This window comes from Bidens hawaiensis, unplaced genomic scaffold, assembly GCF_021521415.1.
Source record: "Bidens hawaiensis isolate Kalapana, Puna unplaced genomic scaffold, B.hawaiensis_p1.1 tig00052977_1, whole genome shotgun sequence".
Classification (NCBI taxonomy): domain Eukaryota; kingdom Viridiplantae; phylum Streptophyta; class Magnoliopsida; order Asterales; family Asteraceae; genus Bidens; species Bidens hawaiensis.
Genome location: NW_027499524.1, coordinates 21,952 through 41,436, shown reverse-complemented (window position 1 = coordinate 41,436; position 19,485 = coordinate 21,952). Strand labels below are relative to the sequence as shown.

Here is a 19,485-nt window from a genome sequence, read left to right as displayed (position 1 = left end):
CCAAGATTGATCTCTACACTCACAAGCATCGTCTTAATCACTTTAATAACCAAACGTAATCGACCCATGCAAATCCCTAAATGTTACCGTATATTATAACAACAAAATGTAAATCCAGAATACATCTATATACACGTGTTACAAATCTTTAATCCCATAATAAACACAAAAACGTTTCCAATGAACGAAAATCCGAATCCAACCTTCTCCAATGAAAAGTCGTACCACATGCATTAACGCTTGTACATCGCATACCAACCATGCATTGTGAACTTATACATTTCTTGTTAACTTCAACCTCTTCTTCCTTTTCTAAGATAGTCCATTCTTATGACCCATAATTGCTCTCCAACCGACTTCATATCGGGCCGGTCCGCTCGTGTGGGGGCCGCACATTGAAACGCTAACTCGAGCATCTTTCCGAAGATTTCACCGTCCAGATGTTCTCTCATTTGCGGGTCAACCAAATCCATAGTTTCGCCTTCATTGTACTTCCCAAATGCCTGAAATTAATCATCAAAACGGGTCAAAACAAGTCGTTTTCTGTATGGGCCCGAAATAGGTGGAGTCGGGGTTTGTTGACCCGAAACATTTTTGCCCAAGTTATGACGTTTTGTTAAAAGATTCATGTTAATTTTTAAATAAAATGTTTTTTTTGAAGGTTTTACGTGTTAAATAATCACTTTTGGGTGACTATCGACTAGAGCTGCACAAATCAGGTTTCAGGCTCAAGCCAGTTAGAGTTGAAAACGGTTTAAGTTTGGTCAAACCTGGTCAACATCGGATTTTGACTCAAACCGGTTCGGGTTGAACCGGTTTATAAGGGGAAAAGGACCGGCTCGGTTTAAAGTTTAAACCAGGTCGGTTCGGTCAAACCTGGTCAACGTCAGGTTCTCTAAAACCAGTTTCAAAACCGGGTTCCAAATTCGGGTTAAAAAATGCTTTTTGACTCCGTACAAAAACCAAAGCACGATGTACAACTTGATGATGCACGTGCAAAAAGTATGAAAAAAGAACAAGAAACTTACCCATCTTATTGTCACCTTCTCGTCAGCAGACCTCTTGGACTCGATGGGCCTCCGACCCGTTAAAATTTCGATAAGTAAAACTCCAAATGAGTAAACATCACTTTTCGGGGTGAGTTGATACGTTCTCATATATTCCGGGTCAAGATACCCGACCGTGCCCCGAACTTTGGTCACAACATGTGTTTTATCAGTCTCTACATCTCCTAGTCTCGCAAACCCAAAATCGGCCACTTTCGCTCTCAGTCTCTCGGTTAGAAGAATATTGGATGACTTAACGTCCCGGTGGATAATTTGTTTTTCTGTTCAAAATGAAAAGAATTATAATCCAAAGTGTTTTAAAATTCTGATTCTTTAAGAAATGAACACATAAAATTAAGGGTGGAAACGAGCCGCTCGTGAGCTAGCCGTCTAATAAACGAGCTTAAAAAAAGCTCGAGCCTGGGCCTAAATTTTAGCTCGTTTAATAAACAAGCTCGAACCCGAGCTTCCTATATCGAACTTGAATAGGCTTGTTAGCCTAAACGAACCTATTATTGTTATAAATAGAAATATAGTGTTTTTTTCTTGTCAATGTAATATATATATATGATTACATAACAATTATTATTTTATGTATAATTATTAATTACGATAAAAATAACTAAATATTATATACTATGTCATTATTAGTGTATGTATATATATATATATTTATTTATTGTAATTATAATTATAATTATAAATATGTGTGTGTGTAAAAGAACTATATACATCTATATAAACAAAAAAACATAAATAAATAATAAACAAGCCCGAGAAATAGAGCTCTAAACGAACTGAGCTCGGGCTTGGCTCGTGTACTCATGGTTGGATCTAGAGAGTAACTAGGGGGTTCACGGGAACCCCCCGAGTTTCGAAATAATAGTGTTAAGTTATATAGAAAAACTATAGTGAACCCCCTTATAAAATAGGAGTGCACCACTTACAAAAATTAAACAAGTGGTGTAGTGGATAAGGCATTAGATTTATAAACTTGTGGTCCCAGGATCTAGTTTATCTTTTGTCAATTTTTTGGAAACCTTTCGCTGATATTTTTTTAAAGTGACGGCATTTCTTGTTTATGAAGGTTCGATTCTGTCTTTTGCTGATATATTTTTTTAAATGATGGCACTCTGTGTGGCGGGTGCGTAACTAGGGACGGCACGTTATTGTGTCGTACTGGAAAGTCGGCAGTGGCTCCCGCCAAACCAGTGAACTGAACTCGCCAAACCCATTAATCACATTAACCGACCCGTCCCTCAAGGTCTGGGTCACGGGTTTGATATTATCACTCTCACATGTCCGGTTTCCAGGAAAGTACATACTCGTGTTGCATCATCTCTCCTCCATTTACGGGCTCCCGACCATATATGAAACCCACGACACCTCTGGAGTTTTTATTCGAGTGTTAGAATAGTCAAAGTCAAAGTCTTAGTTTAGCAGCTAGTCAGCTGTTAAACTACAATACAAAATTCTCTCAAATCTTGTTTTATAATTCTTTTATCATATTTTGAAGTATAAATGCAAGGCGCCACAGAGTTGCACAAGAATAAGATGGAGAGGATGACGTGCAAGAGATTATTGAGAACACAAGGCGTAAAAATCAAATGTCGCAGTTGCATGGGAAGATATGGCGTCAAAATTCAAATGCAAAGAAAGACGAAAGTGAAAAAACAAAACTTGAACAAGAAGATGAAGCGTTTAACTCAAAGCTTATAAATTGCCTTGACAGCGTGGCTAATGTTATTCTGGAAGCAAATAAAATATTTGATAGAGCTTATCATCGCGAGTACACAGGTGAGGAAATTATAAAGAATTGGAGTCGATGGGCTTGGAACCCGATGCTATACCGAGAGCGTTAATTTATTTGGCTAACAATCAACCAAAAGCAAGGACGTTATTTACTTGTCCTCTTAAGATACGGATGGTTGTATTGAAAGGTATGATGCGTGAGGTAACTAAGCGAGTTCAGAGCACGGTGAAAGGACTACTCTTATGCATTTATTTAGGCAGTTTTTTTTTTTGGTAATTTCGGACAAATATGACATTGTTGTTTCTTTTCTTGGATAGTTTATTTTTCGGTTATGGATGTTGAAAACAATCTTTGGTTAAGGGATTAATATTATTCTGAACCTTTTTGGTGTTGAATATATCAGTTGGTGTTTAATAATGTTGAAAAATATTTAGGTGTTCCCGAGTTGAGAAGAAGAAAAAAGAAAGTTTCAATTTTCAAGGGTAAATTTGTAAAATTGTACCCCCCCCCTTTTTTTTCTTTTTATCTTTTTAACTCAGGAAAATATGAAAATTTTAATATCTTTCCGATTCCTTCGTACTCGGGAACATGGTAGTTAATTATATATTTCTCCCGTCTTTTTTCTCCTTAATTCACTTTCTTTCCTATCATTTATTAAACTCGGAAACATAGTGGAAATGATAACTAAAAGCACTCGAAAAATTATAGCAAGTAAAATATATTAAATATAAAGTACACAAGTACATTATGATTAGGGTTAAAAGTATTACCGGCATATAGATGGAGATACGTTAAACCATGAGCAATATCGATGCAAATTTCAAGCCGTTGACTAAAGTCCAAAAAGTTTCCATGAACACCTGAAACCGGAAACGACTATATTACTATTTTTACTAAAGTGATGCGTGTATATATTTTAATAATATGACAGTGTGAAACAAAAATGAAAAGACTTACCATCCAAGTGTTCTCTAAGGGTACCATTTGGAACGTATTCTGTAATGACTAAACGCTCGTTTCCTTTATCAACATAACCGAGAAGCTTCACTAGATTCCGATGATCAATTTTCGCAAGAAGCTCAACTTCACTTCTAAATTCACTTCTTAAAGCATCAAAGTGTTCCTACACAAGTTTCTCACGTTTAAAACGGGTAAAAAAACGAGTGTCGGATACTAAAATAAAATATATGTGGTGATGTCACTCGACTGTCGAATATGTGAATAACACATACATAACGAGTGTTAGATACTACATCACATAAAAAAAAAACTACCGATGCTCGCTTTGTAAGCATGTCTTAATCGCATATCCGTTCTTTTCACATCAAATCGACCCGTAAAACAAAAATATTGAATGGTACAAAGTAATTAGGACAAGTTAATAAGTTTAAATTTTACCTACCCTAAATTGTGAAAAAAGGACTATGATTTGACTTTTGAGGTCAAACAGATTGACTTTGACGTTTTACACGGCAAGCTAGCAACTGTTATAAACTTCAATGTAGTTATCAACTTTTTTCTAGAAGAAGAATAGTCAAACATCATGTATATAAACTCTGCAATTGTCAATTAGTCTGGTTGACCTAAAAAAAGTCAACAGATTTGTTTCTCTATGAAATACAGGAAGTAGTTGCGTATTCAATGCCATATTAAATGAAGCCCACAAAGTAGAAACATTAAATGACAAGGAACGAGCCAAGAATAAAGTTGGCGTGTACTTGTTTTGGCTGTCGTAAACTATACTGCTTTGACTTTTGAAGTCAAACATATTGCTTTCAACTTCTTATACGACGCTTATGACAAAATAATAATATTCACCACTGACTGCTAAAAACATTAATGTATTCATTAATTATTTCTAGAGAAAAAAATCAAAGACCAAATACGTCAACAATGCCGTTGGCGATTAGTCTGTTTGACAAAAAAAAGTCAAACCGTTGCTCTTTTTATGGAACATACAATTTATACACTAGACCCTACCTTGTACGCATAAGTAATTAAGTAGGCATGTAAAAAACCGAACAAACACAAATGGGGGCATGTTCATGTCAGTTCATGAAAGTTTAACCGAAAACGAACAACTAATCGAACAAATTTTATGCTCATGTTCATTCATTAAGAAAAAGAACATGCTCATGTTCATTCATTTTCGTTTGTTAAAAATCTACATGAAAAGTTCACAAACGTAATACACAAACGAACATAAATAAAAATAACTTAACAGACATAAACGAACACAAACAAACATAAATGAACAAATGGTATTACCTTTTTTGCTCGTTTTATGGCAACAAGTTGACCGTCCGGTAGTTGAGCTTTGTACACTGTTCCAAAACCGCCTTCACCCAACTTTAATGCTGGTGAAAAATTTTGGGTGGCTCTTGCCACTTGGTTCATGGTCAAATGAACTGACCCAATCCTATCAAGTTTTGGAGACATTGAGAATCTGTGAGGACTCGGTGGCACGCGCAATGGGCTAGCTGGAACCTTTTCAGATACCGAGTTCATTTCTACAGATGAAGTTGAATCCACTGCAAATATATATTTATATATATTTAGTAGTCCGATTAATCAACCAAAACGCAAAAAAAACAAAAAAAAAATGTAAGTGATAATTGAAAGTTTTGATATAAATTGTTGGCAATGAGAATTGTTTATGTCATTATAATAATAATAAGTGTAAATTACACTTTTCGTTCTTTAGGTATATAGCAAATTTCAGGTTTCGTCCTTAAACTAAGGAAATAACAGAAGTCGTTCTTTATGTTCACAAAATAAATCTTACTTGAATTTGGCTCCTTGGCAAGAACAGTGTGGGCCATATCTTTCTTTTTAGAACGAAAGCACGGGCAAAGAAAACCGCAACACAAAGCCAAAATCCCGACTCCGCCCATCACTAAATATTTTGATTTAAATTTGGAATCTTTGTCGTCTTTTGTTTTCTTTGACTCTTTTACCTCTCCTTCTAAACTTTCTTTAACTAAACTCTGCAAAAATCTCCTTCCACCTGGCCAAAAATACAAAAAAAATATTAAATTCCACAAGTTCAAAAAATGTATGACATAAAACATAAAGAGCAAAAGTTCCTACAATGAAACATTATCGCTGTCGAATGATCATGCTATAGGTGTGATAACGGTGTTTTTTAGGAAATTAGAAAAAACAAGGATATACAAAAAATGTTTTAAAATCCACAAGTTTACAGCATTCTTTGTATAAAACAAGATTACAAGGCTGAATTTACCATGAAGAAAAAGACCTGAAAGATTAAATTACATTTTTGCCCATTATAATCGCTAAAAGACGAAGTTGTTGACTTGGTCACATGATTCTTTTGTGTGTAACAAAGGGGTTAGACAATTGACATAAAGTCAAACAGTCAACTGTTAAAACTTTACATGGCTTGGTCCCATAAGTAGTATCCAACATTTTTTCAAGACTTCTGATGATAACTGCAAATGTTACTTCAATAGGAAGATCATGAGATAAAATTATGTATTTACCCTCATAAGTGTTTCAGAAGGTCTTTTACAATTTGATAAATGGTCAAAATGTTTCAACTTTCATAGGACGGATCCAAGAGGGACTACATACATCTCCTCTTATTATAGAATGTTCAACAATTTTTTATAATAATTTTCTACGATAAAATTATGTAACAAAGGGTATTTCAGATATTTCACAAACCATCAAAAGGTTGCAGCTTTTACCTGAAAAACGATCCACCTCATCGCAATGACTCCCGACATCCCTATTCACGAAACAATGATTTGCACGATACAACTTGATGGACTTGCAAAACAAATCTTTGCTTACTGATTTCCCGTTTAAATAAAACAATTTGCTATTAGAATCACTCGAATAGTTAATGTGATAACTCCCACAAGCCTTCAAATGCAAAATTCCTGAGGCAAATATGATTGATGATTGGATCAACAATAGAACGCTCAACAAGATCACTCCCATTCTCATTAATGAACATAACTATTCTTCAAGAATTATGAATCTCCTTTGAAGTCAACTTTTAGTCTTCCATACCTATTCACAAAATGGACAAAGATTATTTATTGATCTAACTAATTAGTTTTGAATATTAGATTTCATATAACCCCAAAACAACCGAATATACGTATTATAGTTATTTTCCCTTTATTTTACATTCAAGAATTATAGTACGATTAAAAGTTAGTTATTTTACCTTTAACACCACATAATTATAATCAGAAGTTGTTATTACAATGTTAAGCAACAAAATCACATCAGCACTTACTCATAAATTATGGAATCTTATTACATGTTATCATATAATATCTTTTTGTTAAGTGTATATTCTTGAAACAAAATTCCCAGAAACCAAAATCCTTAAAATTCTGAAACACCAAAAAACCTAAAATTTGTCAAACTTTATCCAAATTCTCCAATGTCACAAGATTTGCAGGGAATGATAAAACAAAGAAAACCCTAATTTAAAACATCCTATGATCATCTATAAGTTGTTCAATCAAGATTCAAGCTCCCCCTTTCAAGATTTGCATTAAAAAAACAAAAACCGAAAAAAAAAACGAAAAAAGAAAAAATACCTCAATTTCAATTAATTTCTTCACAATTCAGACAACCCCATGTGACAAATCAAAAAGTAAACAAAACCCATCATTGGAAACTCCTTCAATTGCCATTAAATTCAAAAATTAAGACAGGTAAGATTAAAGAACAGTGACCAATCAAGAATTTCATATTATAAAAAAAACAATCTTTAATCAATTTCTTTCAAAATTGAGACACACCCAGATGACAAAACAAGAAACTAAACCAAACCCATCATCCAAACCATCTTAAATTTCCATAAAAATCAACCTCAATCAAGAATTACATATCAAAAAAAAAAAAGAAGCCAAACTCATCATCCAAACTACCTTAAATTGCCACAAAGATCACAAAAACACACTAAACCACATCAAGAACAGTGAATCAACTCAACAAGATTCAAGTCAACATATAAAAAAAATGATAAAGTTCAAACCTTTATGAAGCCAGCTGAGCAAAAAGAAGATAAAGATTAAGATTAGGTGAGTAAGTTACTTAAAATGTTTGGTTTCTTGGAAGACTTTGATGCAGGCGTTGGGATGACCGGCGAATGTAGAGAAATGAAGGGGAGATGATGAAAATAATAAATTAAAATATATGAGTTTTGGTTTATAAAATTGGTTTGTAAGTTTGACCAATATGGAAAATTATTGAAGGTGATGTCATACCCCATGTAAGCAAAGTGAGCTGGTTTTGATGTTCATGTAGTTAGATGCCATCTTGCAAGTCAATCGGGTTGACCAGATAAGATTTGCCTATATTTATGCACCTATATTCATCGACAATCCGTCCATCAAATTTAGTGAGCGAGTTTTTTATAATATATAAAGTGGTTTATGGTGTTGTGAGTTGATGAAAGAGAATGCAGAGATCTTTTGTATAAATGAAAAGTTCATGTGGCATCTTATAAATTTTTTAATATATTTTAAAGAGTAAAGTGTCAAAATCGTCTATGTGGTTTGATCGATTATGCGATTTTCGTCCAAATAGTTTGTTTTGTGCAACTGGACCATCGAGGATTTCCACTTCTTGCCAATTACGTACAAATCATTAATTTCGTTAATTGTTTAACGTTAAATGAAGGGTAAGCTTGTCTTTTTATATAGTTATTTCAAAGAATATAAAGATAACCATAAAACTAATAAAATATAGTAACTAATAACATGGGACCCACCACCCGATTCATCTTCATTTCTTTGTCTCTTAACCCCCCCCCCCCCTCTTTTTTCCTAAACCCTATCAATATATTTTGCTATTTATGAGATTTATCTGGTAGGGTTGTTGTTAAATGTTATTGTATCTATATTATTATTTTATAAATGAGGAGTGATGGAAAATAAAGGTAATTACACAATTACATGACAAGGATAAAAACATATTTCATAATTGGGCAGAAAAAGTAATTTGCCAACACTTGGATTCGTTCTTAAAGCGTTTGGTGCAACTTGATGAAGCTTCATACATCATCATCATCATCATCATCATATATATATATATATATATATATATATATATATATATATATATATATATATATATAAAGATTAGGTTCGTTTCAAAAGTGATTCTTATTGCGAGAAGAGGTTTTAACCAATCATATTATTTCTTTTTTATTTTTGAATTATTTAAATACAAGGGTGCAATAGTAAAATAACAAAATTTATTTTTGGTAATTAAAACCATTTAATTCAATGTAAGTTACAATCAAAAGGTTTTTTTAATAATTAACTTTTATTATTTATTTTTAATTACATTAACATAACATAATTGCTAACATTTTTAAACAAATCTAGTAATATATTAATACATGATGATGTGAAATCAGCTTTCATTTTATCCTTTTCTTGTTACTTGCTTTCTTGTTTAAATTTTACTTTATTATTATTATTTTTTATTCATTGATTTTGACATGTTTACTTCACAGCCCATTAAAAATATTATGATGACATTTTGGGTTAGAAACATATCACTATACAACCAACTTATATCTATTTAATTTTAACAACCTACACAATTATATGTATTTGGAGAATGAATTTCAGACATACCTACACATATTTTAAGTGCCTACACATGTTATATGCATCTTGATAACCGGATTGACATATACCTATATAAACTTTTAACAACCTATATGCTTTATATGTATTTAGGAATGTCGATTATTAAATTGCATGTCCCTACACAACCAGCGTATCCTACACAATCATACTCATACACAATCAACATGCTTGGAGAATGATTAAAAACATATCACTACACAACCAATATACATCTATATAATTTTTTAGCAGCCTACACAATTTATATGTACTTGGATAATGAAATTTAGATATACCTACACAAACTTTAAGTTCCTACACAAGTTATATGCATCTAGATAATCGGGTTTACATGTACCTACACAAAGTTTTAACAACCTATAGAGTTTATATGTTTTTGGGAATGTCCGTTTTGTCGATTATTAAATTACATGTCTCTACACAATCAGCGTATCCATGCACAATCATATTCAAACACAACCACCATGCTTGGAGAACGATTAAAAATATATCATTACACAATCAACATATATCTATATAAATTTTTAGCAGCCTACACAATTTATATGTACTTGGAGAATGAGATTAACATATACCTACACAAACTTTGAAATGCCTACACAGATTATATGCATTTGGATAATCAGATTGACATATAGCTACACAAAAATATAACAATCTACACAGTTTATATGTATTTGGAGAAATAGATTAAATATACCTACACAACATTGCATAAAACTACAGATTAAATACAAACATTATAACTATTATATTTACATAAGTAAAAAAAATATGTACAAATAATACACCATCCTACTAGTTCAAATAAAATTTTCGTATCATCTTTGTCACATATCTCTTTTTCTTAAACTTCGTAGTTTTTGTTGTGCCTAGAATTATTAAAATCAACCATCACACTTTCAAATACTTGTGTACTTGTGTACCGTGTCATGTAGAAATATTAAATAAATATATTATACTCAATATTTGAATATAGTGATATCATATTTATTGTGTTTAAAGGTAACTAGAATTTGATAAATCTGATTTGGGCATAAAAGGTGGAAACCGATTACTTATTTAATTAGGTCAATGTACAAAAGTCACAAACACCCTTTTCTAGTAAAAAAACATTTATTAATTAGTTGTTATTTATTACAAGATTGTTATTTCTTTTATATGTCATTGATTAAAATGATGAATGGTCAAGATCTACTTCTCGCATTTCTCGCTATAATATCACTTCTCGTATGATCCTTCCCTTATATATATATATATATATATATATATATATATTATAAAGGAGAAGTGATGGGCAATAACAGTAATTTCACAATTACATGACAAGGACAAAAAAAATATTTCATAATTAGGTAGAAAAAGAAATTTGCCAACACTTGGATCCATTCTTAAAGTGTTTGGTGCAACTTAATGAAGCTTCATCCATTTATGAAATTACTCTTCCGTCCTTTGAGGTCGGATGAAGCTCAATGGTTTATCATTTAGTGAAAGGTCTAACTACTTATTAGTGAAGTTTAAGTAATTATGATAATTATAAGTTGTAAATTGTTTTCAATGATTGAAATTGGAAGAAGCCCAAAGATTTATCATTTGGTGAAAGGTTTAACTATTTACTAATGGGGTTTAAGTAATTATGATAATTATAAGTTGTAAATTGTTTTCAATGAACCTACTTTTTTGTAACCATTCATTTGAATATGTAAATGAATTCCCTTACTTGCTAAGAAACTAAGCACCCAAGTTTCCATTCCAGTATTATTAAGCGAATCGAGCACACAATCGGTTATTAGAACAACAAATCCTCAGCGGTTTGTCAATCTTCGAAAACCTCTCTCTCTCTCTCTCTCTCGTTCATCTTCAATTATCGGTTTTCCACGTACACAGGTCTATCTTCCTTAATTTCAATTGAATTGATGTCACACCCCAACTAAAAGGCGACGGAATGTGCCGGAGCGTGACATTTTATTGAACATCAATGTAATGACACTATTAAATGAAAATAACTAATTTATGCATTTCATTCAATAACTCAAGTATAACTTGTTCAAAGATCAAAATTACAAACAATTACAACAACATTTTATTCACTAGAATATCCTAAAGGTATAATCTAAGTGATGAGTCTTCAATCTTCATAACCAACCTAAAAGTAAACCTGTAGCATACATAAAAATAGATATGATCAACACGAATGTCAGTGAGCAATACACTAGTTTTATTATATGTTTATAATGAGGTAAAGTCACAATTCATATGTATAAAGAGAACATTGCAACAACCATTGTAAATGTAAAGTAAATAACTGAGGCTCATTTCTAATTGGTAACAACCAAAATGTGCGGATAAATAAATGATGTCCTATTCTATTAGCACAAAACTAAAATAGTTTGGGAAGCATATGATCATACTTAATGAGGATGAGGATGAGGCCAAACCATAAACAACAACTAAACACTTAAGCACACAATCATAATGAGGCGTAAACAAATGATTGGGCAAATATTCATATAAACATATAATGTTGAATGGTGGATTTAGTATCAAGGTCTTAAAACATGTAAGTTTGAATATGGTACGCATGCTAACCCAAAAGTATAGAAGTGTAAAAAGGGGTGTGTGATTACTCAAATAGAAAAAAAGTGAGTGGAGTATAAGTTGGTCTTTAATAAATCAAATCGGTAAGTTCGGTTTAAGTGTGGGTCCTAAAATACAAATATACTATAATTAGTAACTTTTGGATTAAATAATAAATTAAAGAATACTAAAAGATAAATAACTTAACTTAATGGTTTTAGGGATTTGGGTTAAACTTGATAAATATGCATAAACTTGTACAAAACAAAAAAAAACGGAAAAATAGGACGAAAATTATCGGGTCTTGGTGTTTTAGTGATTGGTTTCACTCGAAAATTGTTGAGTGAACATAAGGGGGTTCGGTTCGATGCAAGATGCACGAATCCGAAATAGTAACACCAAGTTTTAGGAGTTAAACGAGTGTTCGATTATTATCAATCCGACACCCGATATTTGTTAGGGTTCGGTTCCGACTTTCCCAAAATATGAAAATGAATACAAATCTAAATGAAAACTCATGTCTTAATCGAATACAATTTAGTGTAAACGTCAAAACGGGTTTAAACGAGTGTTCGGTCCCGTTGGCCCGGGACATGATATTTGACCAAGTTCGTTTCCAAACTGCCTTTAACATGAAGAATAATTATAAAACAGTAGCTAAGTATGGTTAACCAAACAATAACCATATCTAAGGTATGATGAAAACAAACAAAAGGATTTTATTCAGTTTTGGACAGAAGTTGTCCTTGATCTGAATAATACTTAAAAATTATAAAAATCTCTAGTCTACTGAATTAGGATGTTATGAACATCTTTAATTTAGAAACTTTTCCAAAATTAGGACTCGAGATAGTCCAAAACCACCGGTTTTCTCAACTGGTACAGATCTGCGTACTAAAGCTAAAACAATGATTGTGAAGCCATACAAATATGAATTAAGCAGAAATTAAATAGCCGTTGGAACCACAACTCAATGAAGTTCCTCCTAGGCTCTGGCCTTGCACCATTCTAGTTCGTTATGACTAAGTTGTGGCCGAATCTTTGATGGCTAACTTATGTCCAGAATTGAAACACCATTAAAACCTATGTTCTTGGTGTTTTGGAATGAAGTTTTAATGAAGAACAATTATGCCACTCATTTTGTGATGTTAATACATATTTACCAATTTATTACACAGTTAATGTGTGCTAGAAAGTGTATGCATGGTCTAAGAACAGGGGCGTCGTAAGTGGAACACGACCCCATTTTTTTAGTGACTAATATTATAGAGGTGTGCAAGAAACCGACTCGATTCAACTCTTAATATTATATTGTTTTTTAGGCTTAGGGGGTAGAGGAGCACAAGCAACAAACCTATTTCGGGTTGTGATGTCGATCGGTAACATCGTCGCCATGATCCTAAGTGGCAAAAGAGGTGCCTCATTTGATGGACAACAACATGATTCCAGGCTGGTCAAACTGACCGTTTTTTGTTCAATATAACCGTTATTTTTAGGCATTTTTCAATAAATTTTTTTACCCCTTTTAAATACATATCATCTCAATATATTTTTTTTCATACTAATTTCACACATTCATCTTCCCCCGATCATCTCATATACTCAACCATATAAAATGTATTCGAGAGTTCTGCCATCGACGTGGAGCTATGATGATGAGGTCGCGTGGACGAAGGCTTGGATGCACCTAATGGACAATGGCACATCAAGAGACCAATTTTAGCATGCGGTTCAAACAATGTATGTTTAATTTAGAGGTATTGGCGATCGTACCGTCCACCAAATCAACACAACGTGGAATGATCTTAAAAAAAGATTGTCAATTCCACCTATTCTATGTACAGACACTTTCCGAGATGCCCAAACAATATGCGCATTCACAAGCGCAGCGTGGCTACCGAATGTGACATTCGTCATTTTCCAAACCCGACCCATTTTAAACTTTTGTTTGTTTTCGGATTCATCCTTATTAATAAAATAATGTATTTCATGTTACAATATTAATTCATACTTGTCGTTTTGTTCTAATGTCTTTAACAATGTTTAAAATGCTTAATTTATGCTCGAAATTGACCTAAAACAAACTACAGGGGCCAATATTGCCAAAAAGCAAATTCTGGCCAAACCTAGGACTCTCGGCCCGTAGCGTGGCGCAACCTACCGCGATCAGCAAAAAAACAGATTTTAAATGTTTTTGGTTCGTTTTCAATCGTTTAAGCCTCGAACTCATGTCTTTTCCATCCAAATCAACCAAGATCTATCCCATAAACATTTTATCAACTATAAAACATACTTTTCTCCAGATCGTTTAAGCCTCGAACTCATGTCATTGGTGGAGCTTGTTCATTGTGTCTCTAAACCTTAATATCTCCCCTATTAATACCCACTCCTTTCCAGCCATTTACCTCTTCTCATCCTCTTCTATTCGCCAAAACCCTATTAAGATCCTTTTGTTTGTTTTCACACATTAGATGTGGGTTATTGATTTCTTAACCATTATTATATAATGTTTTATAATCATTTTTCATTTTAAGGGTATATTGGAAAAAGACTTGGTTAAATATCATGTTTCGGGCCAATGGGACCGAACACTCGTTTAAACTCGTTTTGACGTCTACACTAAGTTGTTGGTTAACACATGGGTTTCACTTAGAAGTTGATTTATATAAGATTATTTTCTGTTTTCACACTTTGGATAAATCAAAACCGAACTCGATCTAATATCGAGTATCAGGCCGATTAAACCGTACGCTCGCTTAACTTATAAAGTTAGTGGTTTCTCTTTCGGATTCTTGCACCATGCAACGAACCGAACCCAATACTCGATTAGAGTTATAAATGTCTAATGAAACCATCTAAACTACATAGTTAGCACCGTATTTCCTGATTCTTCGTTTTTATGATTCTATGCATACTTATGTCTTCTCATTTTACAAATTAAACCCCAAAAACTCCATATTTGAATTCAAGTTGAGTTTATTTACTTTTATTTATTATTTACCTTCCCGACACATTCCCAATCCTAAACTCATTTATTTCTTGGGCTCACTTGTTAAAAACTGAAGCTTCTGGTTCACCCGCTTAAGGCCCGGCTCGTCTATTTCATCACTCGCTTCATCTCCAAGTGAGTACTTACACTCTCCTTTTTACGCTTGTATAATTTTTGGGGTAACATGTGTACCATATTCAAACTTACACATTTCAAAACCTCAATACTAAATCCACAATTCCACGTTTATGTGTTTATACGAATATTTGCTCGATCGTTTGTTTATGCCTCAATTTGATTACGTGCACTAGTGTTTATTTTAATGTTGTTGTTGTGCCTTAATAAGTATGATCATACGCCCCCTAACTATCATGGCTTTGTGCCAAATAGAATAGGGCCTCATTTGCATCCCCCTTGCAATTTTGTTGTTACTAATTAGAAAGGAGCCTCAGTTACATCCTCCTTGTAATATTTATGTTACCTATTAGAAAGAAGCCTCAATTATTTACATTACATATGAAATGGTTGTTGCGATGTTATATTACATATATGAATTGTGACTTGCATCATTATATATATAACAAAACTAGTGTATTGCTCATCAACATTCATGTTGATCAAATTTATTTTTATGCATGCCCCAGGTTCATTTTATAGGTTGTTTATGAAGAATGGAGACTTATCGCTTAGATCGGACTTTTAGGGTTATAGTAAATGGACAAATTGTTAGATTATTATTTGTTACTTTAAATTGTTGTATTTTGTACTTGAAAAAGTTGTACATGAGATTTGAATGAATGAAAACGAGTTGATTGATTATTGTCACTTAATAATGTCATGTGTTCATGTACAATCAAACGTTGCGTCCCGGCATGTTCTGCCGCTTTTGGTCGGAGTGTGGCACCGAAGCTTTGTCAGTCAAAGGGATTTTTTAAGCATTAGAGTGTGGGATATTTTAAGAAATCATCCCTGATTTGTGGCTCCGGCTTCTGCTCTTGCTTTGCCTCTAGCTCAAGAAGATCCCGACTCTGGTGTATACGAAGTTGAGGATTAATTTTATGGTTTTATTTATTTATTTTTTATTTAAATGTTATTTGTGTTGTAACATTTCAGATATTTTGTATTCGTAATCGTATTTGTTTTATCGTTCACGAACATTATTCAGATCTTTATCATTAATAATATCATGCAATTACGAGTATCTAAGAGTGTATTTTCATTTTGTATCTTTTATGTTTTTAAAGTTGTTTATTTCTTGTTTAAACTATTAAATAATCAAAAATTAACCTTTTTAGAAAGTTCAGGGACCAAAACTGCCAAACAATGAAACCCCTCCTCCCTAGACTCGTTGCGCCTCATGGCCAAGGGTGGAGAGGCCGTCGCGCGACACCATGGCACATCTGCGCAGATTCTTTTGATTATTTTGCTTTCCTAGTTTGTTTTTGGTACTAAATCGCTTATTTTTGGACCGTATCACGTGATTTAAGCCCCGAGAAAACTAACTTAGACTAAGTACTTGTCCACATAGATTAGCCCTTCCTCAAGAACAAAATTTGGGTTTATATGTAGTTGATTTGATCATTAAAGCTTTATTCGGTTTCTTAAACGAGTAAATTAACCAAATTTGATTCATGCTTGCATATATTATATAAACACAACATATTTCATCTGCCACAAATTTCCCTAAACCTTAAATGCATCATCTCAGCCATCACCTACATCTAGCCTCTGCGTTCTTCTTCATTTTTGCCATATTATTTGAAGATACAAGCTTTGGTGTTGACTTTACCGTTACTTCAACCTTTGACTTCACTTTTCGGTTGATTCGTACACATTCCGGGTAAGTTGTTTACTGTAAATCATTCATATATTCCTTATTTTATAACCCTCAATCAATTTATGAGATTGAGGGGTATTGACTGATCAATTGACCTAAACCCATTCAAGGGCATATTGGTCAATAAGTTTGACTAATTGGTTTCTCATGCTTCTGGTCGGAACCGGCTTTCGGTCCAGAAAACTTTTATTTTTGTATCGATATTTTAAGTATACTGACCAAAACCCGACTTCCGACTTGCTGTTCGGATTCTGGTCAGTACCAGCTCGCTTAAATGTTTAAATTATCATAATCGGAGTTCTATACATCCGTTTGGAACGATTCTAGCGGAAATAATTTCGGTTTTACTCATATTTATTTATCTCAAAGCTTCAGATTCATTTGATTTACTTTGTTTGACGCGTTAAAGGACGATCCGTTTATTTCTTAATAATTTATTCTTATTCTTGTTTACTTGCCTACGCAATGAGGTGAGTTTTATCATTCTCCTTTTTTTATTAATTTTTATAATGTTTTGGGGGCATATGCGTACTAATATCATTATTTTGTATTACATATATACACAACTAGCAAATGTATAAATTGTGTGTATTCGATCAAACGTAACTTGTTAATTGTTTATGTGTTTACTTTATCGCATTCGGAGAGGTCCAACATATTCTCATTTATAGTATGATCATACGACTGTCATAGTAGTCAACGCCCGATTCGCTAGGCAATGGTCAACTGACACATTAATTGCACGGTTTGGTTGTTATTTACCGCATTTATTACGTTATGCTTATTTATTTATATACTAGGAATATTGGTTTTAAATAATCCCAACTATGGCCTATTGGTAAATATCAGTCTCAACTTTACACTTGCCTGCTGACCGTCCCAACTATTGATGTATTTATTTTTAACGGTTCGCGACTAACGGATGTTAACTCCGTTAGTCTATTGCTGAGTTGGCCATCCCAGCTGTCAAAAAACTTCTTACGTGGCAGATTACGTGACGGATGACTGTGTATTAAGGATCTTAGGTGCCAATTGGCACTTTATTTAACCAGTGCCGGCTTGTGGTTATTATCATTTGAACCCTAAAACACAAATTAGATGAATTGAAGAACCCTAAAACACCAAATCGATCAATTGAACAACAAGATGGAATTGAGCTCATTATCCACTTCTTCATCTCGTGGCAAGAAAAACCCTAAAAAGTTTAAGCTTGATGTTGATGGAAATGTCTACTGCAATCATGATATCTTTGAATTCCTAGAGTTGCCGGACATAGAACTGTTCGAAATTGGGATGAGTTTTATGGTTGCCCTTTATGGCCAGTAAGTACGATTATTTATGTATCATGCTTTTAATTACAAATCTGATTAGGTTGAATTGATTTTATGAGTAGAAAGAAGATTGTAAATTCTTCATGTGGAAAAAAGAAATTGATGAATTCTTGAAACAGCGAGGACAATGCAACTGCAATGCAAGAAAAGATCCAGAATTTGAAGAAATGAAGATAGAGAATTTGAAGTTGCAGATCATTATTTTGCAAGAAGAGATTAGGAACCTGAAACAACGGTTGTCAATGAAGTCCAATTGGAAGAATAAATTTGTTTTAGGTTTAGTAGTTGTTGTCATAGCTATATGGTTGATATTACATGTGTGAAATATATGTTAATGGCAATCTATGGAATCTTTGTTACTAATGTTAATGTATGGAACCTTTGTTATGGAATCCTAGTTGTTAATCTAATCTTTGTTATGGAATCTTGGTTGTTAATCTAATCTTATTTTATTACATTTTCCCCTAATATTGTTTGTAACAAAACAACTCAGTCATCATATACAAAAAGTCAAACTGCTGTTAAAAAAACATTAATAAAAAGTCAAACAGCAGGTAGTATACCAACTGCTAGCAAATTCATGTTACAGAGCTGCAATGAAAGTTAAAACCATGGATTTTTCTTGAACAAACCAATACACATTTGCATATAAATGACCACTTGGAACAAAGACAATATAAATGACCACTTAGACCAATATAAATGACCATTTTGACCATATAAGCATAATCTGTTGCTGCAATTTAAACAAACAAACTTATGTTGCTGCAGTAAGTTGACCAAACATGTGCATTAATGACCATTTTGACCCTATAAGCATAATGGCCATTAATGACCATTTTGACCCTATAAGCATAATCTGTTGCTGCAATTTAAACAAACAAACTTAGGCTGCTGCAATAAGTTGACCAAACATGTGCATTAATGACCATTTTGACCCTATAAGCATAATAGCCATTAATGACCATTTTGACCCTATATACATGACATGGGCCAAGCATCTGCTGCAAACATACACAATCTGGCAAACTTTTTTGAACAAACATTTGAGATAAATGTCCACAATCTGGCTAACAAATGTACACAATCTATAAACATACACATGCTATGTTACATTTGAGATAAAATCTGTAACTTTAACAAACAAATGGAGCTGCAAACATAGATAATTTAACCAATCATCTGCTGCAACTTGACCAAACACATTCTTGACATGCATGACATGTTCATAAATGACCATTTTGACCCTAAATGAATTGACCATGCTACAACCAGAATAAACACATTCTGCTGCAACTGGTCAAG

At 33.1% G+C, this 19,485-nt stretch overlaps 1 protein-coding gene across 2 annotated transcripts; it reads right to left on the bottom strand.

Moving 5' to 3' along the window:
* Positions 1 to 281: 281 nt before the first annotated feature.
* LOC143599839 (calmodulin-binding receptor-like cytoplasmic kinase 3) lies at positions 282 to 8,075 on the bottom strand. Of its 2 annotated transcripts, XM_077077700.1 has the most exons (8): positions 7,820 to 8,075; positions 6,510 to 6,766; positions 5,585 to 5,806; positions 5,068 to 5,330; positions 3,757 to 3,922; positions 3,570 to 3,659; positions 1,029 to 1,327; positions 282 to 503 (listed from the first exon to the last, which is right to left on the bottom strand). In XM_077077700.1, the coding sequence occupies exons 2-8, from the start codon at positions 6,763 to 6,765 to the stop codon at positions 294 to 296; spliced, it is 1,506 nt and encodes a 501-aa protein (XP_076933815.1). In that variant the 5' UTR covers position 6,766; positions 7,820 to 8,075; the 3' UTR covers positions 282 to 293. The 2 variants fall into 2 exon arrangements, with proteins under 2 accessions (XP_076933815.1, XP_076933814.1); XM_077077699.1 differs by lacking the exon at positions 7,820 to 8,075 and having other exon boundaries at positions 6,510 to 6,771.
* Between the last annotated feature and the right edge of the window lie 11,410 nt (positions 8,076 to 19,485).